The 10,870-nt window shown below is 58.9% G+C and overlaps 1 protein-coding gene across 2 annotated transcripts; it reads right to left on the bottom strand.

Annotated features, from left to right (window-relative positions):
- Positions 1 to 1,787: 1,787 nt before the first annotated feature.
- Positions 1,788 to 7,947, bottom strand: MFAP2 (microfibril associated protein 2). Of its 2 annotated transcripts, none has more exons than XM_023219847.1 (9): positions 7,862 to 7,947; positions 5,507 to 5,584; positions 4,369 to 4,455; positions 4,149 to 4,175; positions 3,960 to 4,046; positions 3,751 to 3,795; positions 2,893 to 2,980; positions 2,570 to 2,643; positions 1,788 to 2,326 (listed from the first exon to the last, which is right to left on the bottom strand). In XM_023219847.1, the coding sequence occupies exons 2-9, from the start codon at positions 5,541 to 5,543 to the stop codon at positions 2,223 to 2,225; spliced, it is 549 nt and encodes a 182-aa protein (XP_023075615.1). In that variant the 5' UTR covers positions 5,544 to 5,584; positions 7,862 to 7,947; the 3' UTR covers positions 1,788 to 2,222. The 2 variants fall into 2 exon arrangements, with proteins under 2 accessions (XP_023075615.1, XP_023075614.1); XM_023219846.1 differs by having other exon boundaries at positions 1,790 to 2,326; positions 4,369 to 4,458.
- Positions 7,948 to 10,870: the final 2,923 nt, after the last annotated feature.

Genomic DNA, 10,870 nt, shown 5'->3' with positions numbered 1-10,870 from the left:
TCCCTTTTCTAGACGATTGGAGGAGATGTGGTCGGGGGAGACAGGTGGGGTCTGGGGCAAGAGGGATGGGGCCCTGTAGGGAGGGGTGCTTGGGGAGGCGGCAGGGAGAGGCAGGGAGGCCTGTGTTGGGAAGGGAGCTTGCCAGCCTCACAGGATGTCAGATGGGGAGGCCTCTGGGGTCCTCAGTCGCCCGGCACATAGAACAGATGGGGCTGTTGAAGCCTGGGACTGGGCCGAGCCTGGGCAGCTCGACTCTTTCCAGTCTATGCTTTCTTGCCCCTTTCTCTGGCCCCTCCTTAGATCCAAGCCCACCCTCGGGACAGTGACAGGCCTGTCCAGGCAGCATGGCAAGCAAGTGCAGCTTTGGGTGTGAACATGCCTGGCTCCGCTGAGCGATCCTGAGCAAAGCTGTCGCCCAGGCTGGAATGCAATGGCACGATCCCAGCTCACTGCGACCTCCAAACCTCCACCTCCCGGGTTCAAGTGATCCTCCTGCCACAGCCTCCTGAGTAGCTGGGATTACAGGTGCCCGCCACCATGCCCAGCTAATTTTTGTAATTTTTTTTTTTTTTTAGTAGAGACAGGGTTTCACCATGTTGATCAGGATGGTCTCAAACTCTAGACCTCAGGTGATCCACTTGCCTTGGCCTCCCAAAGTGCTGGGATTACAGGCGTGAGCCACCATGCCCAGCCTGCTTAACCTCTTAAAGCCTCAATTTGCTCATCTGTAAAATGGGAACCTACCACATAGGGCGACTGGGGAAGTTCACGTAGGAGGTGCTCAATCAGTGTCTGAAGGAGAAATTAACACTCATTCTCATCTGCTGGAGTCCAGCTGCCCGATTCGGCCACAGCACTGCCGCTGACAGCTGTGGACCCGTGGGTGGGACCCTTGGTGGGTTACTTCACGTCTCTGGGCTCAGTTTTCCTGTCTCTAAGAGAGGGATGTGAATTACAGCCACCACACATGCCTGTTCAGAGTTAAGGAGTGTGCGAGCCTTCACGCAGAGCCCAGGCCCCACGTGCTGGTCAGAGGGAGGTGTTATAATGTCTTGCTCGTTTTTGCCCTCTTTTTTTCTTTTTTCTGAGACAGCCTTGCTCTGCCCAGGCTGGAGTGCAGTGGCGCGATCTTGGCTCACTGCAACCTCCGCCTCCCAGGTTGAAGCAATTCTTGTGCCTCAGCCTCCTGAGCAGCTGGGTTTACAGGCGCACGCCACCACGCCTGGCTGATTTTTTTTGTATTTTTACTAGAGACAGGGTTTCGCCACGTTGGCCAGGCTGGTCTTGAACTCCTGGCCTCAAGTGATCAGCCCGCCTCGGCCTCCCTAAGTGCTGGGATTACAGGTGTGAGCCCCTGCGCCCCGCCGTTTTTGTTCTCTTAATGGCACCCGTCTCCCCAACTTCTCAAAGGCCTTGGATGTCAGTCCGCCTGCCTTGATCCCATGCCCTCCAACCCCATGGGCAGCCTCCCATCTTCACTGTATCCCTCTGGTGATGGGAACTCATGTCCTCACCAAGCAGCCCTGATCATGAGAAAGCTGTGTCCCTGAAGCCTTCCATCTCCCATGCAATTCCTGCAACACGCGTGCGCACGTACACTGTCATGACGCAGTGTTCTGGGCAGGGCAGAACTGGAGCCGGTGGGTGAGGAGGTGGGGCTGGGACTGCAGAAGCACAGGGCACCCGAGCAGACCGTTCACTCGAAGGGGTGGGGAACCTCTCAGGACAGTCTGCGTTGGGGGCACTTGGCTGGCCCCTCTGTGCTCTCCACCGAAAAAGTGACTCAATCTTTTGTAAAAACTTGTTTTTAATTTTGTATAAAATAAAGGGGGTCCATGCCCAGAGGGGCTGTAGGAAATCCAAGCAGACCAGCTGGGGTGGGGGACGTAGCCTACCTCAGGGGACTGTGAAGGGGGGACTGTCTGTCCTCAAAAGGGGCTGAGAAGGCCCATCAGGGGCCAAGGTCCCACAGAGAGGCCTGGGATGCCCCCCTAACCTGAGGGGCAGAGACTAGGCAGTGGGGAGCCCCCATCATGCCCCAGAGGTGGCCACAGGCTGAAGGAGTGGCCTGAGGCACCGCAGCCTGCAACCCCCAGGGCTGCAGTCCGCTAACTTTTTACAGAATAAAAGGAACATGGGGATGGGGGAAAAAGCACCAGGTCAGGCAGGGCCCGAGGGCCCCAGATCCCAGGAGGGCCAGAACTCCGGATGCCAGCACCACCCTAGCAGCCCCCACAGCTCCTGGCACAGGAGGCTGCCACGGATTGGCACAGGCCGCTGCTAGCCATCACGCCACATTTGGAGAACTTGTCCCGACAGAGGTCAGCTATTGGGGGCAGGAAGGAGCGGGGGTCAGGGTGGAGCTGGGAGATGAGAACCACTGTCCCTCCCCCAACTCTGGTGATAGGAGTGTTGAGGATGAAAAGTAGCAGGGAGGGGAGCTCGGGGTGTCCTGGAAGTGGGCCTGGTGGATAATACGTGTTGAATAAACATCAGGTAGGTGACTAGGTGGCCAGATAATGAAGTGGACGTGGGGGTAGGGGAGGTCTTGGGGAGGAGGCCTTCCTACCTCGGAGGAGCTCCTCATGGGCACACACCGTACGGACACAGATCTCCCTGTTAATGACGTACACACGGCGGAGGCTGCGGGGACAGGGCACGGGAGGTCTCAGCCCCACTTCCACCCAACCCCACTGGGATAGCCCAGACAGAACCCGGCACTGGAGCCCAGGAGTGGAGGTCCTTGGCCCAGGCTCAACCACAGAATTGAGCTCAACTTCAGGACTCACTATCTTTCCTCCAACTCCCACCTTGGCTGGCCAGAGCTGTCCCCTGTGCCCTCTAGCCCCCCAAACTCCGAAGTCCTCCCGACAGCTGCCCACCTGTGCTCACCTGTAGAAGCAGACCTCGTTGAGGCACTGTTTGCATGGCTTGTGTATGGAGTAGAGGCGGGTGCATGGGTACTGTTCCTCACGGCAGTCTGGTGACAGGTGGGGTCAGACTAGGAGCCCCGAGTTGGGGGGCGACCCCCAGCCTCACCCACCTGAGGCTGGCTCGCAGGGCCTAGCCCCCCTGTACCCTCAGGCCCCGTGCAGACACCCATGCCTATACATGCCCACATAGACACATGCAGCACCGTCAGACTTACCAGGGCTGTAATATTCATGTATCAACTCACAACCACACTTACTATAGAAGCCTAAGTTCAACAGACATTCCCACCCACCATGCATCGTCACAAAAGCCCATACCAACTTCCAAGCAGATCTGCCCACGCTCACAGAAGCCCATGCGGGAACGCACACACCAACCCACACGAGGGTAAGCACACGGATTCTCTCGCACACACACACCTTGTTTCAAGCTCTCAGCTGGGGCAGCCGGAGGGGCACCGCTCAGCCAGCCTGCGCTCCCTGGCCCTTCCTCGCCTCCACATGGGCACCACCCAGTCTCTCTGGCTGACAGGAAGTCCCCAGCACACTCCCTGCCCCTCCCAGTAACTGTGAGGACAGGGGCCTTCCTAGGCTGCCAATTTAGCTTCCAGTCAGGCACGCTGGGGACTGGTGGGACCTCCTGGAGCTGCCTAGTGGGGCCTGGGGATGCCAGCCTACAGCAGTCATACTGCCCATATTACTGCCAACAGCCCACATGGGCAAGGGACAAAGACCTCCAGCCCACCAGCACCGCCCCCTACTCCACCCCAACTTTAGGCCATGCCTCCATGTCTCTGGCTGTCAAGAAAGCCCTTACCAAGAGGCCCAGGTTCTGTGGGCTCCGCCTCTGCATTTCCTGGTTCTGGTGTCGAGACAGAGGTAGGCAGACATCATTGGGAGAGGTATCTTCAGAGCAAGGGGAGTCATCTCTCCCAGCCCTGGCAGACCCCCACTCCCAGGGTTGACAGAGTGGGGAGGGGTGAGGCAGGAGCTGGGGCAGGGGTGGGAGCAGGGTCTGGCGCCTACCTGGGGTTGGGGCTGGGATGACTTCCTGTTGGACTTGCTGCTGGGACTGGAACTGGAACTGTTCCTCGGAGGGCCGAGGAGTCACCTCTGCAGCCAGGGGAGGATAAGGGGGTCTGCTCCCTCTACCCCTCCCAGGGGCTCTCCCCACCCCAGCTGCCCGCCCGTCCTATCCTACCCCCAACCCGTTACCTTGATAATCATAGTAGTCTGGGTTGTCTGCAAAGATGAAAGTGGAATTGTGGGAGTCAGGCTACTCCCCCAGCCCCAGGGGCAAACAGGTCCCCGCTGAGCCAGGGACCAACCCCCAGAGTTCCCGTCAGCCTGTCCAGTGCGGTCCCTGGCTGAGCCATGCACATCTGAGCAGCCAGGCCTCCGTGACCCGGCAGGGCTGGGGGTGGAAGGCCCTTACCGATCTGGTCGCTATAGTGGGTGTACTGGACGTGGTCAGGGAACGGCGGCAGCGGGTCCAGGTCGTACTGGCCCTGAGCCAGCAAGCCTGCTGTGGGGAGGCAAATCATGTGGGGTACCCCACGGGGAGGGGCAACGGGGGCCCGAGGCGCTTCTGGGGAGGGGAGGCGGGGGTCACAAGGGCAGGTCTGTAAGAACCTAGGACCCTACAAGCAGATTCCTAGAGGATCCAGACTCTTCTTCGATGGTAAAGACCCTTCCCCACCCTGGTCATGGTCACCTCCCTGACTTTACCCTGCCCCTTCCTGTTGCTGGCCTCCTGGCTGTTCCGGGGACTCCACATGCTCTTGCCTCCCTCAGAGCCTTTGCACCTGATGCTCCCTGGGCCTGTGAGGCCTGCTCAGCTGCTTCAGGTCTTCCCCGGAATTTCAGCCTCTCAGTCTCGCGAGAGGCCGCCCCACCCCCAGCCCACCGGCCCTCCTGCTGATTTCCGTCCAGCACTCAGCATATGCTGGAGTTTCTCATATCTGCTTGTTTCCTATTTGTCTCCCTTCCCTGGACTGGCAGCATGATGAGGAGCAACGATGTGTCTGCCTGGTTCATCGCTGAATCCCCAGGGCCTAGCCCAGCACTTGGCACGTTGTAGGGACTCAACACATCACAGCTGAATGAATGAATCTTGGCCCTGCTAGGACTTTTGTGGTCCTCATTGATTCTCCTCATTTGGCCAGTACGGACCCCCCAAGGTCGAGACTGTATAGAGCTGAAGGGCCCTGAATGGATCTAGAACCCAAGCGTCCGGACTCCCTGCCTTGGGTGCCCCTGCACCTCCACCTGCACATCGGCTCCCAGAGGGGCGTTGAGCCTTGTGCCACGGAGTCCTTGTGCCTGGGACGTGCCCTCCAGAACCCTGCCTGCCTGCTGCTGTGGAAGGCTGGGGGAAGGGCTGGGAGCTGCCACCAGATGCTGCCAGTGTTGGCCGGTCCAGTCTGTGGTCCAAGCAGGCAGGCGGCCCTGGGCGCTGGGGAGCTGAGTTCTGGCCATAAGTAGTGACAAAGTCTCACTGCTAATCCCCCCTACTAACCCTACTCCCCACCCCCACATAAGGGGAGCTACCCTCTGCCCCAGGAGCCACTTACCAGGCAAGAAGAGCAGGAAGAGGTAGGCAGCTCTCATGGCAACGGAGAGGCAGGCCGGGGTGGTGTCAGGGAGGACAGCTGGGGAAAGACCGGTGGGAGCTCTACCCAGGGCCACACCCAGGACAGCAGAGCCCACCTTTGATCCCCTGATTTCACCCTGGAGAAGGTGGCACCCAGAAGCCGGGCATGGGAGGGCTGGAGTGGAGGGACATCCCAGTCCCTACTGGCCCACCCAGGTGTTCAGGTCACAAGGAACAAGGCCTCCCACTCAGCTCCAGGGCTGATCCTGACAAGCACACCCCGTGTCGTGTGTGTACCAGACATGGTCAGGGAAGGGTGGACCCTGCCCTGCTCACTAAGGGGACATTCCTAACGTGCTCCCAGCCCGGGCCATTCTGTGCTCACCCACACCCATGCTCAGCCCTCTGGCCCAACGGCTCCCCGGGTGTCCAAGGCACTGACTGCATGAATCACTGAACCAGGCCCATCCTTGGGACCCCAGCCCTGGCCAACCGGCATCACCGCCTGGACTCAGCAGCGTCTGCCAAGCCCACCACCTGCTCCCAATTAGCCCCTGGGCCCTAAGCATCCTGCTCAGCAGGAAACCACATACACATGGGTCTGCCGGGCCCCCACAGCGGCCAGGCCGGGCAGGGCTCCCAGTGCCCAGAAGACTCCTCTCCTGCCAGGCCTCCAGGCCTCGCAAGACCTGGCTGTGTTCATCACAGGCTCACGAGACCTGGGCTATTTGCAGCAGCAGGAAACACTAGCGTGAAGTCTGAGGGGGCTCCTCTGGATTTCAGAACGGCAGCACTGAAGGGGCCGTGACATCACCCAGCCTAGGGGTTCCGCACCCCCTGACATTGTAGGCAAGTATGTGTGTCATTTGGAGGGAGGGGGCACGGGGTCATGGCTTTCATTAGGATCCTGACATTCAAGAGCCCAGCCTCCAGTCCTGGCTACTTGGTGGGACTTGGGGAAGCCTCCGGTTCCCCACATCCAGCCCCAGCTCCGTGGAGGGCCACCTCAGGTCCGTCAGCCTTCTGTAGGGAGGGCTGCGAGGGTGGGGTCCATTCTCCAGGAGGGCCCCTCCCGGCTGCAACCCAGGAAGTCTTTCCAGAAAGCTAGCTGGAAACCCCAACTTTGCTCTATTTTCCCCACTGGGAATCCAGGGGGAGGGGAGGGAAAGGGGAGAAAGCATGGGGTCTTTCCCTCCTTCCTCTCAATCCTGAGGCCTCCCTGACCCCCTGGCCCTCTCATGCGTTGGGCACTTCACTGAGGTGGAGTGGGAGCGGGGAGACGAGGCTCAGGACCAAGCTGCCCCAGAGGTGAGGGATAGCTGACTCCCCGCACCCCATTCTGAAAACCCTTGACCTCTTCATGGAAGGGGGATGAAAAGACCCCAAGAGCCATCGTCGCCCCCCTCCCCATCGTCACCCCTCTCCCCATCGGTCAGGCCAGTCGGAGCCCCTGCTGCTCAGCAGAAGGCGCTGAATTGGGGCATGAGGGGCTGCAAGGTGTTGGGGGATGCCTGTCGGTCCCCTGCGTGGAGTCTTCTTCCCTAGGACTGGCCCCCAAACCCAGGCTTATTGGGGGAAGGAGGCCCACGGGCTAGTGGGGAGACAGGAAAGAGGGAAGTCAGTGTGGAGTTCATGGGCTCCTCCCAGGGGACCACATCTCCAAGCACTTCTAGACCAAGGGGTTTTGGGGCGTGCAGGAGCCCAGGACCTGCCCGGGAGGCTGCCCCACCCCCACCTCTGGCCTCTTCCACAGCTGCGGCCTCCCCCAACCCCGACTCCCCTGCGTCCTGGGAGGAGGGGGACAGGGGGCCCTGACGCTGGCTCAGACCTCAGACGGAGGGAGGGCTCTGCCCGCTCCAGAGTCGAGCTAGGGGGGAGGGGTCCCGGCGGGGGGAACCCAGATGCTGCAGCGCCGCACAGCTGGAACAGTCAGCCGCGGAAACTTGTTCCGCGCGCCCTCGCGCTCCCGTCTCTGATCTCTCTTTGTCTCTCTGCGTCTCTGTCTCGGCCATTCCCACCGGGGCCCCCACCCCACCCGCCACATTCCAACCTCCCCGGGAGAACAAAAGATGTCCCATCCCCCGACGGCCCCACCTCTGGCTCTCCCCAAACTCGGGCTCCCCACCCTTCCCAATTCACATTTTCGCTGCAGAGCAACTCCAAACTTTCCAGGTGCCCCCTTGGCGTCCGCTCTGAAGGCGCTGGGTTCAGGACCTCCGCGTGTCGCCCCAGGATCGGGGACCCGGAGAGCCTGGCACCCCCGTCCCCGCGCCGGGGGACCCGCCGACGCCTCTGACCGCTCCCCGGGGCCTCCGAGCGCCAGGCCCGCGCCTACCTGTCCGGGTCACTCTGCCGCCCGCTCCGAGTCCGCCCGCCGGAGCCGCCCCTTGGCCCGCTCTGAGTCCCCCTCCGGGCCCCCGACGGGGCTGGCGCCCGCCCTCCAGCCCCAGAGCCTCTGGGTCCTAACGCGAGTGGCCCGCACAGGCCGCCACGCCGTGCCCTCGGGGTTCCATCTCCTCGGGAGTATCCCCGGGGGAGAGGTGCCCAGAGCCGTCCTCACGTCCGTGCAAAGCTTCCTCCTTCTCACAGCTGCTCCTCACTCGACGTCGACGGGGTGAGGTGGGTGAGGTGAGCAAGGGTGGGTGTGTAGCCCATTTCACAGAGGAGAAAACCAAGCTTCCCAAAGTGACTCACCATAGGCCCCTCAGCCAGAGAGTAAGCCTCGCTCGCACTCTGCCTTCTCCCAGCTTACAGGACACCCTCCTGCCTTGGTTTTCCTTCTGCCTCTCCAGCTGAGCCTGCTGCCTCTCCCAGGCCCGCACCGTCTCCTCCTACACTGCTGAGCTCTGGGCCATGGCTGGCTTCCACAACCAGCCGTTCTTTCTTTCCTTTTCTAGAGACAAGGTCTTGCTGTGTTGCTCATGCTCGTCTCGAACTTCTGGCCTCGAAATTTTGGCCTCAAAAGTTCCTCCTGTCTCATCCTCCTGGAATGCTGGGATTGCAGGCAAGATTCCCTGCCCCCGGTCATAACCAGCACTTTTTTCAGCCCTGACCCTATCTATGTGTCCCACAAATGTGCCCAAGGTGCATCAACTTCAACAAGCATCCAAGTCCAAATTCACAACCTCCTAACTCTCCCCAAGACCTGGCCTTCCAGGGTTCCCAGTACTCCATTGGCCCCCCAGCCTTCCATTACCCAGGCTTCCTCCCCTACCCTTAGCCCTGCATCTAATCCAGCACCCACCTGCGAATGCTACTAAAAATTTCTTTTGTGACTCTGTCCACTGCTCCCTCCCTGGCCTAAGCCACTGTGAGACCAAGTTGCAATCCTAAGAAACCACATTTGCTCTTTCTGCTTGTCAGAAGCTGACAAAGCCCTGACTCAGTGACCGGCGGCAGCGCAACGGAAGGATGCCTTGAAGATGGCAGGCAGGGCAGAACACAGGCTCCCACGCCTCTTGCTTGAATCACTGCATTGTTAGAAAAGGTAAATTCAATGATCCTGGCTGTGCCTTTTCCTGTACATAAGATAGCACCTGACAGGACCCATGATTATGCCTCTATAATCTATATAACTAGGTGCATCCTTGAACCCAAACCTCGGTGAGATTTGCTCTAGTGTAGCTTCTGAAGACATTTGATGTAACTTTTTTCTTCTTCTTTTTTTTTTTAAACGAGACCAGGTCTCGCTCTATCATCCAGGCTGGAGTGCAGTGGCACCATCACAGCTCACCTCTTGGGCTCAAGTGATCCTTCCACCTCAGCCTCCCAAGTAGCTGGGACTACAGGCAAGAGCCACCATGCTCGGCTAATTTTTTTTTTTTTTTGTAGAGAAGCGCTTTTGCCATGTTGCCCAGTCTGGTCTCGAACTCCTAAGCTCAAGCAATCCACCCGCCTCAGCCTCCAAAAGTGCTGGGATTACAGATGTGAGCCACCGTGCCTGACCATAACTTCTGAGTATATGCAGAACCACCTGCCTCTGTATCTAAAGTGTGGGTTGAAATGCTGCTTTGGAGCAGTCTGACAGAGACTCTCTGAAACGCTCTCCCGGGGTGCAGTCCTCAGTAAGACTCAATAAAACTAACTTTAATTTTTTCAGCAGCTGATTTTCTTTTCTTTTCTTTTTTTTTTTTTTAATGGAGTTTCACTCTGTTGCCCAGGCTGGAGTGCAGCGGCGTGACCTTGGCTCACTGTAACCGCCACCTCCCAGGTTGAAGGGATTCTCCCACCTCAGCCTCCCAAGTAGCTGGGATTACAGGTGTGTGCCACCATGCCAGGCTAATTCTTGCTTTTTTTTTTTTTTTTTTTAAGTAGAGACAGGGTTTCACCACATTGGCCAGGTTCCTGACCTTAGCTGATCCACCTGCCTTGGGTTCCCAAAGTGCTGGGATTATAGGCATGAGCCACTGTGCCTGGCCGAAAGGTGGATTTTTTTTGTTTTTTTTTGAGACGGGGTCTTGCTGTCTCTCAGGCTGGAGTGCAGTGGCGCGTCCTCGACTCACTGCAACCTCTGCCTCCCAGGTTCGAGTGATTCTCATGCCTCAGCCTCTGGAGTAGCTGGGACTACAGGCACCCGCCACTGTGCCTTTTTTTCTTTTTTTTTTTTTTTGTATTTCTAATAGAGATGAGGCTTCCCCATGTTGTCCAGGCTCATCTTGTACTCCTGACCTCAGTTGATCCACCCACTTTGGCCTCCCGAAGTGCTGGAATTACAGGCGTGAGCCACTGGTCCTGGTCAAAAGGCTGATTTCTTCTTTAGTTGACACCACCATCATTTGCCTGGGCTCTGCGATAGCCTCTACTCCGGGCTCTCCCATGTGGGTTCTGCCTCCCTCACCCCCACAGATCATGGCCGCTTCTACTGAACGCCTTTTTTTTTTTTTTTGAGGCGGAGTCTCGCTCTGTCGCCCAGACTGGAGTGCAGTGGCCGGATCTCAGCTCACTGCAAGCTCCGCCTCCTGGGTTTACGCCATTCTCCTGCCTCAGCCTCCCGAGTAGCTGGGACTACAGGCGCCCGCCACCTCGCCCGGCTAGTTTTTTTTGTATTTTTAGTAGAGACGGGGTTTCACTGTGTTAGCCAGGATAGTCTCCATCTCCTGACCTCGTGATCCACCCGTCTCGGCCTCCCAAAGTGCTGGGATTACAGGCTTGAGCCACCGCGCCCGGCCTACTGAACGCCTTTCACTCAGGTTGGGGGCTCAACTCCCCTGTGGCCTCCAGGACCCCTGCCCTTTATGGCAACCCGGCTCTGCCTCCTCTTCCTCCTCTAGCCACCGGCCTTTGGGGCCTTTCTCCCAAATCCCTCTCTTTCCCAGACTGGGGCGTTTCTTCCTCCGAGCACTGG

The sequence above is a fragment of the Piliocolobus tephrosceles genome, chromosome 1 (assembly GCF_002776525.5).
Source record: "Piliocolobus tephrosceles isolate RC106 chromosome 1, ASM277652v3, whole genome shotgun sequence".
Taxonomy (NCBI): domain Eukaryota; kingdom Metazoa; phylum Chordata; class Mammalia; order Primates; family Cercopithecidae; genus Piliocolobus; species Piliocolobus tephrosceles.
This window is presented reverse-complemented; position numbering and strand designations above follow the sequence as displayed.